Genomic DNA, 21,909 nt, shown 5'->3' on the forward strand with positions numbered 1-21,909 from the left:
TAATTGTTAATAAAATTTTTATGAATTTCAGTTATGAATACTAAATTTATATATATATTATAAAAATTATTATTATATCTCATAGACTAAACTTTTTGTCTATTAATATTTATTTTTAGAAATTGAGTAGTTTTATTCATCAAATATATTTAATTACTAATATTTCTAGTTATAAAATACAAGCAGAAAAGTTAATAAAATCCAAAATAAAATAATTATTGATTATAATTGAGTTTATAATTAACAAATATATAGAATATTTCCCAAAATTTTGGCTCCGAATCCCTGTCCTCTGAACGGAGTTCCCATTCATTGTGTTTTATTTTCTGTAGATTTTCCACAAAATTGATATCAGTTGTAACAACTGTGCTATCTATAGCCCATTCATTGTACTGTTCAATTATGTGAGCACAGGTAGGTCTGAAAAATAAACAGGTAAAAATATATTAATAACCTGGTAATTTAATTATTTTTATTGCTTCAATTGTATTATATAATTTATCTTTGCATTTATAAACCGATCCAAAGCTTCCCGAACCCAATAATTTCAACTCATCATAACATCGATAATATGTGTTATAAATATTATCTATTGATTTTAATTTTAAATTATTATTATAAATACTAATAAAAAACAATATAAATATATACTAACTAGTGTCTAATGAATCAATTATTTTATAATTAGTTTTAATTAAATTTATTGTATTTTCAATAAATTTAATCATATTTTCAGTGAATTCATAAGCGATATATGTTTTATAAGTTATTTGATATAATTCGACACAATATTCAAAATAATTATTAAAATCTGTTTTAAATTTTCTACTGTTTATCACATTATAGACCATATCATCCATTGAACAGAAATATGTTTTTTGATTCCATTTATATGAAATAATTGATTGAATATCAGAAAATTGTTTACAATTTCCTAATAATTTTGGTATCATTTGTATATCAATTGCATTGTTTTCATTGTAATATTGACCACAAAAATATACTTCATTTTTATTTCTATTAATAAAATATGTTTCTCCAGCACCCGATTGTATTGATGTAATGCCATTCAAATTGCATATCAATTGTGGACTAAATATTATTAAATCAGTGCTATTAAGTCCCAATTGATTGCAACGATTGTTTCCCCAACTGAACACTTGTCCATCAATTGTCAGTGCAAACGATGAGTATTCAAAACAGTGAACAGATTTTATACAATAATTGCCATTAAATTTAATCTTTTCGGGTGTAATAATAGCCACACAGTTGGTGTCTCGGCTACCGATTTGTCCGAATGTATTACTACCCCAACCATAGACTTCATTATTATTTTTGGTTACAACTAATGTGTCCCAAACCCAGTGATCCGTATAGATTAGCACCCAATCCATAGACCCGATCATCGTTAGTAACAAACAGTACATTAACTCCCAGTTCGTCGTCAAACACATAAAACTTTTCCATACTTTTGATCCAATCATTTGGTGTTAAGGTTTGTGTTTCCATATCTTTATAATTTATAACTTTTTATTTGCTATTATTATTTTAATTTCATTATATAATGTTTTAATTGTATTACACAATATAATAAAAATATTAAAAATAATATTTTATATAAAATTATAGAATTATACTTATAATAATGAATTAAAATATAAAAACTATGTATTATATAAAATTACCTTTTAATTAAATATTTAATTAATAACTAACCTTTGTTAATCATTTTATTTATTTATTGATTAAAAAATAATGATAACTATTTATGAAATTCAGTTATTGTAATAAAAAAAACATTTTGATATTTATCACAATTTAAGCAATAATTAAAAAAAATTATATCTTAAACAACATAACTTAAAAAATAAGATAGTATCCAAGTGTAACTAATAGATAGTTATTAAATTATATTGACAAAATAAATAATAATTTTAAGTAATATTTTATGTATATTATACAATAAAGTTAAAATGCACAATTAAAAGTAAATATTTTTATTTATTTATAATTTAATTTACAAAAAATATATTATGAAAAAATTAATTACAATCTATTTACCAGTTTAAATATATTTATTAATTTAGTAGTAATTATTACAAAAAATATGAAACTAAATCAACAATAAAAACAAATAAAAGTGATTTCATTAATATTATTATACTAAATAAAAAATTATGATTACTAAAAAATATATAAACTAAAATATTTCTAGTATTATATAAAATATGTTTAATAATATAATGTAATACTTATTATTATTATTATAACCTTGATTATAAATTTATTTATTTGATAAAATATTTATGAATTACTAAAGATATACAGTAATAATGTTCACAAAGTAATAAATACTGAGTTTAACAATAATTTTAAACTTTATGTTATAATTAAAAATATATATTATATAACATGATACTTATTAAAATAAACATTTTTTATATAACTATTAATTTTTAGAAATTCAATAGTTATTAACAATAATCTTTACTTATAAATTAATTATTTAATAATGCTATATTTTAGTTATGAAATACAAACAAAAAAAAGTTAATTAAATGCAAAATATAATAATTATTGATTATAATTGAGTTTATAATTAACGAATGTATAGAATATTTCCCAAAATTCTGGCTCTGAATCCCTGTCTTCTGAACGGAGTTCCCTTTCTTTGTGTTTTATTTTCTCTAGTTTTTCATCAATCTTGATATCAGATGTAACAACAGTGCTATCAATAGCCCATTCATTGTATTGTTCAATAATCTCGGCACAGGTAGGTCTCTCATCATATATAGGTTTCATTGACTCATTAATAACATCTAATAGTTTACAATATTTATTACTCCACTCGTGTTTAATATATTTATCGCGAGAACTAAACAGAAAAATAATCGATTAATAGTTTATTATATAATTAAAATAGTATTCAAAATACAAACTCATTGACATTCGTATCGAATAACTCTTCAATAATAACACTAATACTATAGACATCAGCTTTGGTGTCATATTTGCGACCACTTATGACTTCGGGTGCCATATATTTAGGACTTCCAACACCTGACGTATGACTCTGTGATACCATTTCGTGAACTGTTATTAATCCTAAATCACATAATTTAATGAACCGTCCGTTTCGGATATCGTCGGCAATCAATATGTTGTCGGGTTTGAGATCCCTGTGAATGACCGGTGGTTTCAATTCATGCAAATATCGGACACATTCTAACACTTCTAATAGTATTTCACACGTAATGTAATACTCCATACAATCCATGGGTTCATCTAATGATTGTTTTCTGTTAAATACCTGTGTTTTCAATTTGATGCCATCTTTCAGACTCATTAAGCAATACTCCATTTGAATATATATACAATTATTATAACCCCAAACACCTATCACATTCACTAAATATTGTGCCGTTATTTTAGTCATATTTTCAAGTTCTTTTAAATAAATATCGTTTGTTAAACCTTTTTTTGTAAATATTTAAAAGATTAGTTATTATTATTAGTTATAAAAATTTATTTTAAAATATATCACCTGGTAATATAATTATTTTTATTGCACAGAAATATTTATCTAATTTATGTTTGCATTTATAAACAGATCCAAAGCTTCCCGAACCCAATAGTTTCAACTCATCATAACATCGATAATATGTGTTATGAATATTAACTATAGATTTTAAAATAAAATTATTATTCTAAATACTAGTAAAAAACAATATAAATATATACTAACTAGTGTTTAATGAACCAATTGTTTTATGATTATTTTTGATTAAGTTTAATGTATTTTCAATAAATTTAATTATATTTTCATTGAATTCATAAGCGATATATGTTTTATAAGTTATTTGATATAAATCGACACAAAAATCAAAATAGTTATTAAAATCAGTTTTAAATTTTTTACTGTTTTTTAATTTATAGATAACATCATCCATTGAACAGAAATATGTTATACGATTCCATTTATATGATATAATCGATTGAATATCAGAAAATTGATTGCAATTTCCCAAAAATTTTGGTGTCATTTGTATATCAAGTGCATTGTTTTGATTGTAATATTTACCACAAAAATATACTTCATTTTTATTACTACTACTAAAATATGTTTCTCCAACACCCGATTGTATTGATGTAATACCAGACAAATTGCATATCAATTGTGGTCTAAATATTATCAAATCAATGCTATTAAGTCCCAATTGATTGTCTCGATTGTGACCCCAACTAAACACTTGTCCATCACTTGTCAGTGCAAACGATGAGTTATCAAAACAGTGAACAGATTTTATACAATAATTAACATTGAATTCAATTTTTTCAGGTCTTATTATAGCATCGCAAGTGATGTCTCGACTACCGATTTGTAAGAATGTATTACTACCCCAACCATACACTTCATTATTATTTTCGGTTACAATTAATGTATGAAATGAACCACAACTAACATCACGTATTAAATCATTGTTTGCATTGATTTGTACTATCATTGGTGTCTTATATTCATTATCATCACTACTCTTACCCAATTGTCCGTATCTATTATAACCACAACTATATAAACAATTATCACTCGACACAAAAACTAAGAATTCTTCTCCGTTTAAGAAATTAATACACTTTTTATGTCTCAATTCAATGATCTCTTGTGGTTCACTCACCCACTGGTTGTGTCCCAAACCCAGTGATCCCCAGAGATTAGCACCCAATCCATAGACCCGATCATCGATAGTCACAAACAACATATTAACACCTAAATCGTCGTCAAACACATAAAACCTTTCAATCCTTTTGATCCAATCATTTGGTGTTAAGGTTTGTGTTTTCATTTCTTTATTATTTATGACATTTTGTATTAAATTAGATTTTTCTTCATTTTTAGAAGTATTTTCATTCAAAACATTTGATTTTAATTTATTTGATTTATTACCCGTATTTTCATAATTATTTGTCAGTTGTTTAATATTAATTTCAATTAATTCATTTAATTTTTTAGTATTATTATTAGACATAATTATTAAAAATTTAATATAGTTAATAAATAATATTTTAATATTTTATTTTATAGTATTTATTAATAAAACTGTAATTATCTTTATTTAACACAATAATTAAGTAAAAAAAAGTATTATATCTTAAATTAAATTATCAAACAATAAGATAATATCCCATTGTAACTAAAATATTATAGATATTTACAATAATATTTAGTAAAACATTTTCTTTAAATACAATTTTTATATTTATTATTACATTTATGTTTTAATAAATCTAAAACATATTTTTAATGTATGAAATAATAAAATCTTTAAGATTATATCTAAGTGTAACCAATAGATATTATTTTTATTATTACTATTACTATTATATAGATAATATTATTAACAATAGAAATAGACAAATTAAATATAAATAAAAAACAACTATTTTATAATTTTATTATATTTTTTTCATCAAACAAACCATAATTAGACAAAAACTCAAATAATAATTTTTTTGATAATAGAAAAAAACTATATAATAATATTAATGATAACTAATTTATTTCAAATTATTAGCATATAATAAAAATTATTTAACAAATTTATGATTCAATGGATTAATGCTTAAATATCTATTTTATATTTCTATAAAAACTAAATTAAACAAAAAAAAATAAACAAATATTTTCAATAATTTTTGTTTTTATTAAATTCAAATCTTGTATTAAAAAAGAATGTTTTTTTTAAATAAATAAATAATTATTTTATTTTAATAAAGAGAAAATAGTTAAATAAAACTAATTTTCTTAAATAAATAAAATTTAATTATTTAACAAATTATTTGTTTTCATTGTTACGGCTGATTTTTTATTATAGTTATTATTTATTCCAAATAGTTTTAAAAAATACTATGACCTAGTTTAGCTTCAACATCAACTGTGTTTAATACTATATGAAAATAAAAATATTTTTTTTAAATAGTAGTATAAAAAATATTTTTTTTAAATAGTAGTATAAAAAATATTTTTTTTAAATAGTAGTATAAAAAATAATAATAAAATAATTATTTCATAACAAAAAAAACTTAATAATGTAAATTATATTAATTTCTAATTCTATTTTAATTTAAAAAACACTTGGATATTTATTACTATTTAAATAAATATCTATTAATATCTATTAGTTAGACTTGGATATTATCTTATTATTTGACTAATAGATATTAATTAATTTATATTGATGGAATAAATAATAATTTTAAGTAATATTTTTTATATTATACAATAAAGTTAAAATTGATAATTAAAATTAAATGTTTTTATTTATTTATTAATTGATAGTTTACTTTACAAAAAAATTATTATGAAAAAATTATTTTCAATGAATTTATTAGTTGAAATTTATTTAGTGTTAATTATTACAAATTAGCACCCAATCCATAGACCCGATCATCGATAGTCACAAACAACATATTAACTCCCAGTTTGTCGTCAAACACATAAAATCTTTCAATCCTTTCGATCCAATCATTTGGTGTTAAAACTAGTTTATTATTATTATTACCCATATTTTCATTATTATTTGTCACAATTTAATAAATATTTCTAATTGTTACTAATTGTTACTAAATTTAATAAAATATTATTTGAAATTTTTATATTTAACATTTATGCTATCTTTTATTGTATGAAAATGAAATTTATGATTATATCCCAATGTAACCAATAGAAATTTATTAATAATATTATTTTTATAATGATAAAAATACTAACTAATAATCTTATAAATTACTAAGCTACTTAATAAATTAAAATAATGCTTACTAAACTATTAAAAGTAATTTTATTAATATTATAATAGTGACTAAAAATTAATTATACTATAAAAAATATTATTTTATTATCTTATATATATATAATATTTTTAATAATAAAATTCAAAACTATCTACAAAATACAATATTATAATCTTGATTATGTATATTTATTTGATAAAATATTTAACAAGTTCAGTTATAAATAGTAAAAAATATACAGTAATAATGTATATAAAGTAATAATTCTTAATATAAAAATAATTATAAAATTTATATTATGTTTAAAAATATATATTATATAACTTATAATATTTAATAGACTAAACCTATTTTTAGATTACTATTAAATTTTAGAAATTATCTTTACTTAATTAATTAATAAATATTAATTTTTTTAAATTATAAAATAAAAGAAAAAAATTAATAAAATGATTATTGATTATCATTGAATTTATAAATAACAAATGGTTATTAAAATTAATAAATAATATTATTTATAACTGTTGATAGACATCAATGTTGATAACCTCTTAAAACTTTTTAAATTAAAACTCATAGATTATTTATATTTATATTTATATTTACTACTAGTTATAAATAATCTTTTTTTTTGTTTCAAATAAATCTACAATTGTTGTATTATACAAAAACATTTGACAATGAGAATATATAATTAGGATTAAATTATTATTATTATTTATTACAATAATAGTAAAATAAATAGACTAATAGTTAATTAGAAAATATTTAAATTCAAACAATTAGTTTTAATGCAAACAAATGTATAGAAAATTTCCCAAAATTCTGGCTCAGAATCCCTGTCCTCTGAACGGAGTTCCCATTCATTGTGTTTAATTTTCTTTAGTTTTTCCTCAAACATGGCATCAGTTGTAACAACAGTGCTATCAATAGCCCAATCATTGTACTGTTCAATCATATGAGCACAGGTAGGTCTGTCATTATAGACCGGTTGCATCGTTTGTTTTATAATATCTAATAGTTTACAATATTTATTACTCCAATCGTATTGAATATATTTATTAGGAGAACTAATAACAGAAAAATAATTAAATAAATATTTAAATTAGTATTCAAAATACAAACTCATTGACATCCGTATCGAACAACTCTTCAATAATAACACTAATACTATAGACATCAGCTTTGGTGTCATATTTACGACCACTTATGACTTCGGGTGCCATATATTTAGGACTTCCCACACCTGACGTATGACTTTGTGATATCATTTCGTGAACTGTTATTAATCCTAAATCACATAATTTAATGAACCGCCCGTTTATGATATAGTTAGCAATCAATATGTTGTCGGGTTTGAGATCCCTGTGAATGACCGGTGGATTCAATTCATGCAAATATCGGACACATTCTAACACTTCTAATAGTATTTCACACGTAATGTAATACTCCATACAATCCATGGGTTCATCTGATGACTGTCTGTTAAATACCTGTGCTTTCAATTTGATGCCATCTTTCAGACTCATTAAGCAATACTCCATTGTAATATATATACAATTATTATAACCCCAAACTCCTAATACATTGACTAAATATTGTTCCGTTATTTTAGTCACTTTTTCAAATTCTTTTAAATAAATATTGTTTGTTAAACTTTCTGAAAATATTAAAAATATTAATAATTAATAAAAAATAAATTAAATAAATCAATTTAAATAAATTAATAACCTGGTAATTTAATTATTTTTATTGCTTCAATTGTATTATATAATTTATATTCGCATTTAAAAACCGATCCAAAGCTTCCCGAACCCAATAGTTTCAACTCATCATAACATCGATAATATATATTATGAATATTATCTATTGAGTTTAAAATCAAATTATTATTATAAATACTAGTAAAAAACAATATAAATATATACTAACTAGTGTTTAATGAACCAATTGTTTTATGATTATTTTTGATAAAGTTTAATGAATTTTCAATAAATTTAATCATATTTTCAGTGAATTCATAAGCGATATATGTTTTATAAGTTATTTGATATAAATCGACACAATATTCAAAATAATTATTAAAATCTGATTTAAATTTTCTACTGTTTCTCACTTCATAGACCATATCATTCATTAAACAAAAATATGTTCTATTATTCCATTTATATGATTTAATCGATTGAATATCAGAAAATTCATTACAATTTCCTAATAATTTTGGTTTCATTTGTATATCAATTTCATTGTTTTCATTGTAATATTCGCCACAAAAATATACTTCATTTTTATAACTACTACTAAAATATGTTTCTCCAAAACCCGATTGTATTGATGTAATGCCATTCAAATTGCATATCAATTGTGGTCTAAATATTATCAAATCACTGCTATTAAGTCCCAATTGATTTCTACTATTGTAACCCCAACTAAACACCTGTCCATCACTTGTCAGTGCAAACGATGAGCAATCAAAACAGTGAACAGATTTTATACAATAATTATCATTGAATTCAATCTTTTCTGGTTTAGTAATAGCATCACAAGTGGTGTCTCGGCTACCGATTTGTCCGATTGTATTATTACCCCAACCATACACTTCATTATTATTTTCGGTTACAACTAATGTGTGAAATGAACCACAACTCACATCACGTATTAAATCATTATTTTCGTTGATTTGTATAATCATTGGTTTTTTAGTTTCAAAATCTTCATTTCCTTGACACAACTGTCCCCATCTATTAAAACCACAAATATATAAACTGTTATCACTCGAAACAAATATCATAAATTCAGATCCGTTTATGAAATTAACAATTTTTTTATGTCTCAATCCAATGATCTCTTTAGGTTCACTCATCCACTGGTTGTGTCCTAAACCTAGTGATCCCCAATAATTAGCACCCAATCCATAAACCCGATCATCTTTGGTAACAAACAACATATTAACTCCGAGTTTGTCATCAAATACATAAAATCTGTCAATAATTTTGATCCAATCATTTGGTGTTTTCATTTTTAATTCTAAGATTTCAATATATTCTGATTTAATAAAATTAATAATATATACAATGAATTTTGTAATATTTTCTGTAAATTCATTAGACATATATGTTTTATAAGTTATAGGATATCTATCGACACAATAATCAAAATAATTTGTATAATTTGTTTTTAATTTTTTATCTCTTATTAGTTTATAGACAATGCCATCCATTAGACACAATGGTGTTCTATCCGTACATTTATATGATTTCATTGACTGAATATCTGAATATTCGTTACAATTACCCAATAATTTTGGTATTAATTGTATAGAAATTTTATTTAATTCATTGTAATATTCACCACAAAAATAGATTTCATTTTTATGATCACTAATAAAAAATGTTATTCAAAATCCTAGTTTTATAGATGTTATACCAAACAAATTGCTGATTAATTGTGGCAAACATATCCTATCATTATTATTATTATTATTATGTCCTAATATATTGTTACAGTTTTGTCCCCAACTAAACACCTGTCCATCCATTGTCAGTGCAAACGATGATTGTTCAAAACAATGAACAGATTTTATACAATAATTGACATCAAAAACAATTTTTTCGGGTCTAATGATGGCATCAGAATCAGTGTTTTGACTACCGATTTGTCCGAAATCATTGCGACCCCAACCATACACTTCATTATTATTTTCGGTTACAACTAATGTATGATATGAACCACAACTAACATCACATATTAAATCATTGTTTTCATTGATTTGTATAATCATTGGTTTGTTATATTCCTTATCATCACTTCTATAACCCAATTGTCCGAATCTATTATAACCCCAACTATACAAACAATTATCACTCGACACACAAACAATAAATTCTTCACCATTTATGAAATTAATACACTTTTTATGTCTCAATTCAATGATCTCTTGTGGTTCACTCACCCACTGGTTGTGTCCCAAACCCAGTGATCCGCAGAGATTAGCACCCAATCCATAGACCCGATCATCATCTTTGGTCACAAACAACATATTAACTCCCAGTTTGTCGTCAAACACATAAAACCTTTCAATCCTTTTGATCCAATTATTTGTTGCTAAGGTTTGTGTTTTGATTTCAGTAGTATTTATTACATTTGTTTTTAATTTTTTAGATTTATTTCCTGTATTATAATAATTATTGGTCACATTATTATTATTAGCCATTATTATTATAATTTACTTTATAAAGAATTTTTTAAATAATTTTATTCACATATTTCTTAATAAAAATGTTTTATAATATACTTATCACTATTTATTCAATAATTAAACAAAAAGTATTATAACTCAATAATTCAAACAATAAGTTAGTATCCACTTGTAACAAATATATATATATATTAATTTTTATTGATAATTTTTTTTTAAAAAAAATGTTTATTTAATTTTAATCTTATGATTTTTGACATTTTATTATTAGTTTATTTATTATCATAAATATGCATTATATAGTATATTATAAATATTAATTAGTATTAAAGTTATAAAAATAATTTATATTTTGTTGTATATTTTTTTTATAAATATTTGATAAAATAAATTATTGATAATTAGTACTTGAACTTTAGTTTATATATATATATTATTATTATTAGTTAACTATTATTTATAATGAAATTCAATTGAAATAGTTTATTGAAATCATTATATCGATAACTAAATTAAAATATTAGTTATTTATTACTTTATAATTAGTTTTTTTTCATAATAACAATAGTTATAATGTTTATTCAATTCATTGTTTATTAATATTATTTTATTAGTTAAAAAATATTTATTGAAAAATTTTGTTCATAAAATTAAAATTAAAAAAATATAATTTATTAAACTTATTGTTTTTCCTATATATTGATAAAAAATTATTATAAATGTTAAATACTTGAAACACTTTATTATTATTATTATTATTACTTAAATATTATTATTCAATGATAACAATTGAAATATTTATCAAAGTATTAACGATATCTAAGTTTTGACATTTAACTTGAATTTATTATAATTAAAATAAATTTCTTTAAAAAATTATTATTAAGATTTAAAAAAAAAATTTGTTTAATAGAATAAAACAATTTAAAATTAAAAAAATAAATTTCACTATTATACATTATTTCATTAAAAAAATATTTTTAAATAAATGCAATAAAGTTTTTTTTTGTTAAAATTTATTTTAATTTATTTTATTATTACAATATATAATTTTGTATTATCATAGAAATGTTATTTATTAAATATTATCTAATTTTTATTATTATTACAATAAATATTTAATAAAATATCAGTTAATAACAATTTAATAAAAAACAATTGTAATGTGATAATAAACTTTTTTTCTAAAATTATAATTCAAAAAAAATAATAATAAAATAATAATTTGTTTGTTTAGCACTAGATATATATATATATATAATTATATTATATTATTATTATTATTACATAATAAAAATTTTAGTTATAGATGATTAACAAATTATAACAATAAGTTAAAAATAAACAAATAATAAATTAAATAAAAACATTTTTCAATTATGACTATTATGAATACTAATAATATTATAGTCAAAATATAAGAGTAATAAAAAAATTATAGTTTATTTTAATTATAATTATTTAAAAATTAACTGAATTATTATAAAAAAAATTAAAATAAAATAGTAAATTGCTTACAATTACAACTTTAACTATAATACTCTAACTAAACTGCAAAAGCATATAATAAATATATCAATAGTAGTTAAAAAAAATTATATAATAATAATGAACTAATTAATAAAAAAAATATTATTTAATAAAATTAATTAAACAAACCTATGGTTCAGTTGAGCTGATGTTTAGATAACTATTTTATGTTTCTATAAAAAAAACTAAACAAAACAAAAAAATACAAAAATAATTTCAATTAATTAATTTTTGATTTTATTAAATTCAAATCTTACATTAAAAAAATATATATTTTAATTCAATATTCAATAAATTTAAAATTTATAATAATTATTATTATAATTATTATGTATTATTACAGAATTAAATAGTAAAAATAAAACTTATTTTTTCTATATAAATAATAAATAAAATTTTGTTATTAAATAATTTGTTTTTTATTGTAACGGCTCTGATTGCGATTCATATATATATAACTACATTAAAATAATAATAATTATTATTATTATTATTATGCACCAAAACCATAACGTAGACTTTGTGGTTTAGCTTTACCATCAACTGTGCTTGATACTATATTTAAAAAAATAAATAAATAATTTTTTTACAAAAAAAACAATACTATAAAAACATTTAATTTACAACAACAACAACAACAACAACATTAACAAACTTACGTAAAGCTATGATAACCACTGCAACCAATACAACAAAGCGATTCATTGTTTATTTAAAATTTTTATTAATTTTTTTTTTAAATTATCTCAAAAACTGTTTTTTTTTAATTTTTTGTTGTTAACAGTCTTAACAGGCTTATATATCTTAATAATTTCATTAAAAAAATTTATAATTAACATATGTATAGATTATGTAATTAAAATTTAATACTATAATTATTATTAAAAAATTATTACAAAAATTATGTAATATTATAAGTTATTTACGCATTTATAATGTATTATTTTGTTATAAAAAATGTAAATTAAAAAAAATTATATTAAAAAATTCTTTTATTGTGTAATAAATTTTATTAAAAAATTTATTATACAATATCCTTTTTTGTTTATTGACGCAAATAATCTATGAAATTATTTATAAAAAAAATATTTTTAAAATACATAGTATTAGAAAATTATAATTTAGACGATAATAATTAAAATAAAACATTTTTTTTTTGGAATAAACATTATAAATAATATTTATTAATATAAAACAAATAAATATAATAAAAGTTGAAATTAAAAATAAAAGATTATTATTGTTAAAAAAAACTAAAACTAATTAATCTCTAAATTGAACTATAATTATAAATCATAAAATTTCTTAATTAAATATTATAAAAAGTTATAAATTTTTATCAAACATTAAAGTTGTATATATTACTAAATATTTTTTAATTATTATATTTCTTATAAATTAATACAACAATAATATTTATAAGTAAAACATTTTATTATAAAAATTTTTCTAATTAACATTTAAGTTATGATTAATATAAATAGTATTTTTTATTATTATATGAAAATGAAATAACCATTAATTTTAAGATAATATCCCAGTGTAACCAATAAATATTTTTATTATAAATATATAGATAAAAAAAATATTTGCTGTTAGTTAATAAAATAAAATAATTGTATTATATATAAAGTATTATTTTAAGTTATTAATAATCATTTTTATTTATTAATTATTTAGTTTATTTTTTGTTGTTGTAATTTAATAGTAAAAGCCAATACCTGTGCTTTGATACTATTGGTTTGATAATTACTATCACTACTATCACAACTATTACTTGTTTTATCAGATTTTATGTGTGGGTCGACCAGTGATGACTACCTAAACCACTGATTTGTTGACAACAACAACAACAATGTAACGGTAAACTAGACGGTATACTGTCGGTATAATTAGCACCCAATCCATAAACTCGATCATCGGTAGTAACAAACAGTACATTAACTCCCAGTTCGTCGTCAAACACACAAAATCTTTCAATCCTTTTGATCCAATTATTTGTTGCTAAGGTTTGTGTTTTGATTTCAGTAGTATTTATTACATTTGATTTTAATTTTGTAGATTTATTGCCCGTATTATCATAAGGATTGGTCACATTGTTTTTATTATTATTTTCAAAAAAGTCAATTAATTTTTTAGTATTATTGTTATTAGCCAATATTATTATAATTTACTTTTTAATGAATTTTTTTCACATAATATTTATTAATAAAACTATTTTTTATAATATAATTATCACTATTTATTTAATAATTAAGCATAAAGTATTATAACTCAATAATTCAAACAATAAGATCCAATTGTAACTAATAGATATCTATTAATTTTTATTGATAATTTTTTTTTTAAAAATGTTTACTTAGTTTTAATCTTATGATTTTTGACATTTTATTATTAGTATATTTATTATCATACATCAGATATTATAAATAGTATTAAAGTTAAAAAATAATTTATATTTTGTTAAATATTTTTGTAAATATTTGATAAAATAAATTATTGATAATTAGTACTTGAACTTTATTTCTATATATTTTTTTATTATTAGTTAATTATTATCTATAATTCAATAAGATAGTATCCAATTGCTAACCAATGTTATGGTCATAACATTAATAATTGATTTTTTTAACAAAAAATAAAGATTAGAATTTTATTTATTTATTATTTAATTATAAACTTTTTAGTAAATTTATAGTTTCTAAATAGTTATAAAAATTTAGTTTTATAAAAGTAATATTAAAAAAATCAATAAAAATCATAATTAACTGATTATTATTTATAATTGATTTTATAATTAACAAATGTATAGAATATTTCCCAAAATTTTGGCTCAGAATCCCTGTCCTCTGAACGGAGTTCACATTCTTTTGATTTTATTTGTTGTAATTTTTCTTCAAACATCACATCATTTGTAACAATACTTTTATCAATAGCCCAATCATTGTATCGGTTAATGATCTGAGCACAGGTAGGTCTCTTTGCATATAAAGTTTTTGTTGCACTAATTGTTATGTCAAACAATTGCCGATATTTATCACACCATTCGCTTGATATATATTTATCATGTGATCTAAAAATAAATAAAGAAAAGAAATAAATATTAAATTAATTAAAAGTTTTAAACATTTTTCACTAAAAAATTATTTATTATAATAATATTTATAACTAACTCATTGATATCAAATTCAAATAGTTTTTCAATTGTAGCCCCAATACTATAGACATCAGCTTTTGTATTGTATTTACGACCACCTATTACTTCGGGTGCTATAAAATTAGGAGTTCCCACTCGTGACGTATGACTTTGCGATAAGCTATCTTGTATTGTAATTAATCCCAAATCACATAACTTAATGAACCGTCCGTTTATGATATCGTTAGCAATCAATATGTTGTCGGGTTTGAGATCCCTGTGAATGACCGGTGGATTCAATTCATGCAAATATCGGACACATTCTAACACTTCTAACAGTAGTTCACACGTAATGTAATACTCCATACAATCCATGGGTTCATCTGATGATTGTCTGTTGAATATCTGTGCTTTCAATTTGATGGTCTCTTTTAGATTCATTAAACAATATTCCATATAAATATATATACAATCTTCATAAGCCGTAAATGCAAATACATAGACTAAATATTGTGCCGTTATTTTAGTCACTTTTTCAATTTCTTTTAAATAAATATCGTTTGTTAAACTTTTTTCTATAAATATTTAAAATATTATTAATTAATAAATAATTATAAAATTATAAATAAAAATTTTAATACTGTATATTAATAACCTGATAATTTAATTATTTTTATTGCTTCAATGTTATTATCTAATTTATTTTTGCATTTATAAACCGATCCAAAGCTTCCCGAACCCAATAGTTTCAGCTCATCATAACATCGATAATATGTGTTATGAATATTATCTATTGATTTTAATTTTAAATTATTATTATAAATACTAATAAAAAACAATATAAATATATACTAACTAGTGTCTAATGAATCAATTAATTTATAATTGGTTTTAATTAAATTTATTGTATTTTCAATAAATTTAATCATATTTTCAGTGAATTCATAAGCGATATATGTTTTATAAGTTATTTGATATAAATCAACACAATATTCAAAATAATGATTAAAATTTGTTTTAAATTTTCTACTTTTTATCACTTCATAGACCATATCATCCATTGAACAGAAATGTGTCCTTTTATTCCATTTATATGATATAATCGATTGAATATCAGAAAATTGTTTACAATTTCCTATTAATTTTGGTATCATTTGTATATCAATCGCAACAACGTTTTCATTGTAATATTGACCACAAAAATATACTTCATTTTTATTACTATTACTAAAATATGTTTGTCCTCCACCCGATTGTATTGATGTAATGCCATTCAAATTGCATATCAATTGTGGTCTAAATAATATCAAATCACTGCAATTAAGTCCCAATTGATTGCTACTATTGAGTCCCCAACTAAACACTTGTCCATCACTTGTCAGTGCAAACGATGAGTTATGAAAACAGTGAACAGATTTAAAACAATAATTGTCATTAAATTCAATCTTTTCGGGTGTATTAATGTCTACACAAGTGGTGTCTCGACTACCGATTTGTCCGAAATGATTGCGACCCCAACCATACACTTCATTATTATTTTCGGTTACAACTAATGTATGATATGTACCACAACTCACATCACGTATTAAATCATTGTTTTCATTGATTTGTAAAATCATTGGTTTTTCATATTTATTATCATCATATCTCTGACCCAATTGTCCCCATCTATTATAACCACAACTATAAACTCTGTTATCACTCGACACACAAACAATAAATTCAGATCCGTTTATAAAATTAATAATATTTTTATGTCTCAATTCAATGATCTCTTGTGGTTCACTCACCCACTGGTTGTGTCCCAAACCCAGTGATCCGTAGAGATTAGCACCCAATCCATAGACCCGATCATCGGTAGTAACAAACAGCATATTAACTCCCAGTTTGTCGTCAAACACATAAAAACTTTCAATCCTTTTGATCCAATCATTAGGTGTTAAAACTAGTTTATTGTTAATATTACCCATATTTTCATTATTATTGGTCACAATTTACAAAATATTTTTCTAATTTTTATTTATGAAATATTTAATATTTTATTATAACAATTTTTATATTTTTACATTTCTTTTATTATTAATCTAAATCGTATTTTTTATTATTATATAAAAATGAAATAACCAATAACTTTAAGATAATATCCCAGTGTAACCAATAGATATTTTTATTATTATTAATATATAGATAAAAAAAATATATTTGCTGTTAGTTAATAAAATAAAATAATCATATTATATATGAAAAGTATAATTAAAAAGTATTAATAATGATTATGTGATGATCTATACATCACTTAAGCTGTTCTAATGTCACCAAAGCAATACAAAGTTACATTGTAGTTATAACTATACTAAACTGTGTATATTTAAGCTTCTCTATATATATTTCTCTATTATACTTTAACATAACATAGTTATTAAATTATAATTAAATATAATTCATATTATTTCTATTTTTGTATTTATTTACTATTACTTATTATTACGTTTATTTGTTTAAATTGATTTATACTTTATTATTAATTATGTAAATTAGTTAAATTAATTATTATTATGTTTAATATACTGTAATTTGCAATGCATGTAAACTATTGACTATCTCATTATATTTATCAATAAAAGTGAGTCCGGGTTGAGTCCAGGCTAGCAATAGCTAGTCTAGGAAGGACTTTAAAGATTGTAAACATTGACTACTTATTAATAGTGATGTTAGCCTTAAGTGTATTGACAATTGATTCATAAATTCCGATAAATCGGATGTATCTATTTGTCGATCCGTTAAAAGGCTCCTTAATACTAAATACCGATATACAGCGCAGTTATCAGTGACCAGAGCCTCGAATGGGCCATTCATATATACTGTGACGTAGTAAATAAACTATCCAAATATACCATAACTCCTAAATAGTCATAAATTACGTCACAGTTCCCTATCAAACATTGCATATTGCTTCGTAAAGTTATCTTTACGGGCATTTTGACGGTAAACTTTAAACCCGCACCGTCACAATTATATTATTTATCTATAATTTAGTTTATTTTTATTAGTAGGAAAAGTGAATACCTGTGCGTCAACACTATAGGTTTGACAATCACTACCACTACCATCACAACTATCACTTGTTTGATACAATTTTATACGTGGGTCGACCAGACATGGCTACCTATACCACTGACTTGTCGACAACAACAACAACAATGCAACGGTAAACTAGACGGTACACTGCCGTACCATTTAGCCACTACTGGCGCGGCGGATAGTTCCGGCAAACCCTGATGGCCAGTGCCGATACCATCCGTCACAGTATATGCATAGTCAAGGCTCGCATTATTAGTTTATCGGTAAATCTGGTCAACAAAACACAAACTACTGGCCACTGAACCAGTGCTAACCAATATTATGGTCATAATATTAGTAATTGTTTTTTTGCCCAAAAAAATAAAGATTAGAATTTTATTTATTATTTATTTAATTATAAACTTTTTAGTAAATTTATAGTTTACTATCTAAATAGTTATGAAAATTTAGTTTTATAAAAGTAATATACAAAAAGTTAAATAAAAATCATAATTAACTGATTATTATTTATTATTGAGTTTATAATTAACAAATGTATAGAATATTTCCCAAAATTACTTAATAGTATATATTTTATTAATATCTAATAATTTATAAAACAGTTGAACATTTATTACTATTTAAGCAATAATAAAAACAAATATAATATATTTTAAACAATATAATTCAAACAATAGGATAGTATCCAAGAGTAACTAATAGATTATAATTAATTTATATTGATGAAATAAATAATTTTAATTACTGTATATTATAAAATAAAGTTAAAATGCATAATTAATAGTAAATATTTTTATTTATTTATTTATTGAGTTATTGTAAAAAATTATTTACAAATATATAATAAGTATAGATTATTACAAAAAAAATATAAAACTCAAACAACAATCAAAACTAATAAAAGTTATTTCATTAATATTATAAAACTAAATAGAAATAATTAAACAATAAAATAATATTTATTGTATTATATTAAATATGTTTAATAATATAATGCAATACTTTATATTATTATAACCTTGATTATTTATCTTTAGTTATTTATTTAATTGATAAAATATTTATGAATTTCAGTTATAAATATTAAAAATATATACAGTAATAATTTTCACAAAGTAATAAGTAAGTAATTTAGCAATAATTATAATATCGATATTATGTTTAAAAATATATATCTTATATAACTTATAATATTTAACAGAAAAAAACATTTTTTATATAACTATTAAAAATTAGAAATTCAAAAACTTTTAATTCAATAATCTTTGCATAATTAATGAAAAATACTATTTTTTTTAGTTATAAAAGACAAGCAAAAAAATGTAGTAAAATGCATAATAAGTTGATTATTATTTATTATTGAGTTTATAGTTAACAAATGTATAGAATATTTCCCAAAATTTTGGCTCAGAATCCCTGTCCTCTGAACGGAGTTCACATTCTTTTGATTTTATTTGTTGTAATTTTTCTTCAAACTTCCCATCATTTGTAACAATACTTTTATCAATAGACCAATCATTGTATCGTTCAATAATCTGAGCACAGGTAGGTCTCTCTTTATATAATGTTTTTGTTGCACTAATTGTTATGTCAAACAATTGCCGATATTTATCACACCATTCGCTTGATATATATTTATCATGTGATCTAATAATAAATAAATGAAATTTTAAAATATCTAAAAAATCATTTAATTATATAATTTACTCATTTATATCAAATTCAAATAGTTTTTCAATTGTAGCCCCAATACTATAGACATCAGCTTTTGTATTGTATTTGCGACCACCAATTACTTCAGGTGCTATAAAATTAGGAGTTCCCACTCGTGACGTATGACTTTGTGATAAGCTATCGTGAATTGTTATTAATCCTAAATCACATAATTTAATGAACCGTCCGTTTCTGATATCGTTAGCAATCAATATGTTATCGGGTTTGAGGTCGCGATGAATAACCGGTGGATTCAATTCATGTATATATCGGACACATTCTAACACTTCTAATAGCAGTTCACACGTAATGTAATACTCCATACAATCCATGGGTTCATCTGATTATTGTTTTCATTGATTTGTATAATCATTGGTGTCTTATATATCTTATCATTACATCTATGGCCCAATTGTCCCAAACTATTATAACCACAAATATATAAACAATTATCACTCGAAACACAAACAATAAATTCCATTCCGTTTATGAAATTAATACACTTTTTATGTCTCAATTCAATGATCTCTTGTGGTTCACTCACCCACTGGTTGTGTCCCAAACCCAATGATCCCCAGAGATTAGCACCCAATCCATAGACCCGATCATCTGTAGTCACAAACAACATATTAACTCCCAGTTCGTCGTCAAACACATAAAATCTTTCAATCCTTTTGATCCAATCATTTGGTGTTAAGTCTTGTGTTTTCACTTTTATATTATTTATTACATTTTGTCTTAAATTATATATTCTCTCATTTTTTTTATTCAAAACATTTGTTTTCAATTTAGTAGATTTATTGCCCATATTTTGATAATTATTTGCCACACTTTTGTTTACTATTACTTTCAATCAACTCAATAAATTTATTATAATTATTAGTTATTTTTATTAAAAATTTCTTTACATAATAAAGTATTTTAATAATATTTTCATATAATTTATAAATAAAATTGTTATATAATATAATTATCACTATTTATTCACTAATTAAGTAAAAAGTATTATATCTTAAACTAAATAATTCAAACAATAAGATAGTATCCAATTGTAACTAATGAATACATTGTTTATACTTTATTTCTATATATTTTGTTATTAGTTTTATAATTAACTATTACTTATAAAGAAACTGAATTTAAATGCTTATTGAAATCATTAACAATATCTAAATTAAAATATTAGTCATTTATTTGATTGATAATTATTTTATTTTTTTTATAATAACAATAGTTATAATGTTTAACTAATGCATTGTTTATTAATTTACTTTATTTTAATAATTTTAAAAAATTTATTTATTAATATTATTTTATTAGTTAACAAATATTTATTGAAAAATTTTGTTCATAATATTAAAATATATATATATATATTATTAAAATTATTGTTTTTCCTATATATTGATAAAATATTATTATAAATGTTAAACACTTGAAACACTTTATTATTTTTATT

General features: G+C 21.4%; 6 protein-coding genes across 6 annotated transcripts; all 6 read right to left on the reverse strand.

Annotated features, from left to right (window-relative positions):
- Positions 1–2,574: 2,574 nt before the first annotated feature.
- On the reverse strand, positions 2,575–4,844 carry LOC128959162 (uncharacterized). The gene is made up of 3 exons (XM_054305103.1): positions 4,082–4,844; positions 2,940–3,474; positions 2,575–2,875 (listed from the first exon to the last, which is right to left on the reverse strand). Exons 1-3 carry the CDS (start codon positions 4,842–4,844, stop codon positions 2,575–2,577), a joined length of 1,599 nt encoding a protein of 532 aa, XP_054161078.1.
- Positions 4,845–7,904: 3,060 nt separating this feature from the next.
- Positions 7,905–8,603, reverse strand: LOC128959163 (putative mitogen-activated protein kinase kinase kinase 7-like). The gene is made up of 2 exons (XM_054305104.1): positions 8,524–8,603; positions 7,905–8,452 (listed from the first exon to the last, which is right to left on the reverse strand). The coding sequence occupies exon 2, from the start codon at positions 8,334–8,336 to the stop codon at positions 7,905–7,907; it is 432 nt and encodes a 143-aa protein (XP_054161079.1). The 5' UTR covers positions 8,337–8,452; positions 8,524–8,603.
- A 318-nt stretch (positions 8,604–8,921) lies between these two features.
- Positions 8,922–13,225, reverse strand: LOC128959164 (RCC1 and BTB domain-containing protein 2-like). Its single transcript, XM_054305105.1, has 4 exons — positions 13,180–13,225; positions 10,219–10,896; positions 9,074–9,819; positions 8,922–8,945 (listed from the first exon to the last, which is right to left on the reverse strand). Exons 1-4 carry the CDS (start codon positions 13,223–13,225, stop codon positions 8,922–8,924), a joined length of 1,494 nt encoding a protein of 497 aa, XP_054161080.1.
- A 554-nt stretch (positions 13,226–13,779) lies between these two features.
- Positions 13,780–16,384, reverse strand: LOC128959165 (putative mitogen-activated protein kinase kinase kinase 7-like). The gene is made up of 4 exons (XM_054305106.1): positions 16,312–16,384; positions 15,694–16,231; positions 15,323–15,593; positions 13,780–13,800 (listed from the first exon to the last, which is right to left on the reverse strand). The coding sequence occupies exons 2-4, from the start codon at positions 16,110–16,112 to the stop codon at positions 13,780–13,782; spliced, it is 711 nt and encodes a 236-aa protein (XP_054161081.1). The 5' UTR covers positions 16,113–16,231; positions 16,312–16,384.
- A 309-nt stretch (positions 16,385–16,693) lies between these two features.
- On the reverse strand, positions 16,694–17,626 carry LOC128959166 (RCC1 and BTB domain-containing protein 2-like; the record flags this gene model as incomplete). The annotated part of the gene is made up of 2 exons (XM_054305107.1): positions 17,447–17,626; positions 16,694–17,348 (listed from the first exon to the last, which is right to left on the reverse strand). Coding segments are annotated over exons 1-2 (798 nt in total), but the record flags the coding sequence as incomplete, so codon positions are not given.
- Positions 17,627–20,086: 2,460 nt separating this feature from the next.
- Positions 20,087–21,152, reverse strand: LOC128959168 (uncharacterized). Its single transcript, XM_054305108.1, has 3 exons — positions 20,995–21,152; positions 20,445–20,872; positions 20,087–20,384 (listed from the first exon to the last, which is right to left on the reverse strand). Exons 2-3 carry the CDS (start codon positions 20,780–20,782, stop codon positions 20,087–20,089), a joined length of 636 nt encoding a protein of 211 aa, XP_054161083.1. The 5' UTR covers positions 20,783–20,872; positions 20,995–21,152.
- Positions 21,153–21,909: the final 757 nt, after the last annotated feature.

This window comes from Oppia nitens, unplaced genomic scaffold (genome assembly GCF_028296485.1).
Source record: "Oppia nitens isolate AA-2021 unplaced genomic scaffold, nextdenovo-longstitch-racon4-pilon3 scaffold42_pilon_pilon_pilon, whole genome shotgun sequence".
Lineage (NCBI taxonomy): Eukaryota > Metazoa > Arthropoda > Arachnida > Sarcoptiformes > Oppiidae > Oppia > Oppia nitens.

Bases quoted from the DNA above. Each gene is read 5' to 3' on its own strand.
- LOC128959162 (XM_054305103.1), bottom strand. From the start codon at position 4,844: ATGAAAACACAAACCTTAACACCAAATGATTGGATCAAAAGGATTGAA. The intron at 3,475-4,081 runs GTAAATATTACA...TTACAAAAAAAG, and splicing joins AAATGAAGTATATTTTTGTG to GTTTAACAAACGATATTTAT. The intron at 2,876-2,939 runs GTTTGTATTTTG...TTTTCTGTTTAG, and splicing joins TTCGATACGAATGTCAATGA to TTCTCGCGATAAATATATTA.
- LOC128959165 (XM_054305106.1), bottom strand. From the start codon at position 16,112: ATGGAATATTGTTTAATGAATCTAAAAGAGACCATCAAATTGAAAGCA. The intron at 15,594-15,693 runs GTTAGTTATAAA...ATTTATTTTTAG, and splicing joins TTTGAATTTGATATCAATGA to ATCACATGATAAATATATAT. The intron at 13,801-15,322 runs GTTAATTATAAA...TTATAATTATAG, and splicing joins GGGAAATATTCTATACATTT to TTCAATTTAGAGATTAATTA.
- LOC128959168 (XM_054305108.1), bottom strand. From the start codon at position 20,782: ATGGATTGTATGGAGTATTACATTACGTGTGAACTGCTATTAGAAGTG. The intron at 20,385-20,444 runs GTAAATTATATA...ATTTATTATTAG, and splicing joins TTTGAATTTGATATAAATGA to ATCACATGATAAATATATAT.
- LOC128959163 (XM_054305104.1), bottom strand. From the start codon at position 8,336: ATGGAGTATTGCTTAATGAGTCTGAAAGATGGCATCAAATTGAAAGCA.
- LOC128959164 (XM_054305105.1), bottom strand. From the start codon at position 13,225: ATGAATCGCTTTGTTGTATTGGTTGCAGTGGTTATCATAGCTTTAC. The intron at 9,820-10,218 runs GTATAACATCTA...TTGAAATCTTAG, and splicing joins ATTAATCAGCAATTTGTTTG to AATTAAAAATGAAAACACCA. The intron at 8,946-9,073 runs GTATATTTTTGT...ATGGAATAATAG, and splicing joins GTAGTAGTTATAAAAATGAA to AACATATTTTTGTTTAATGA.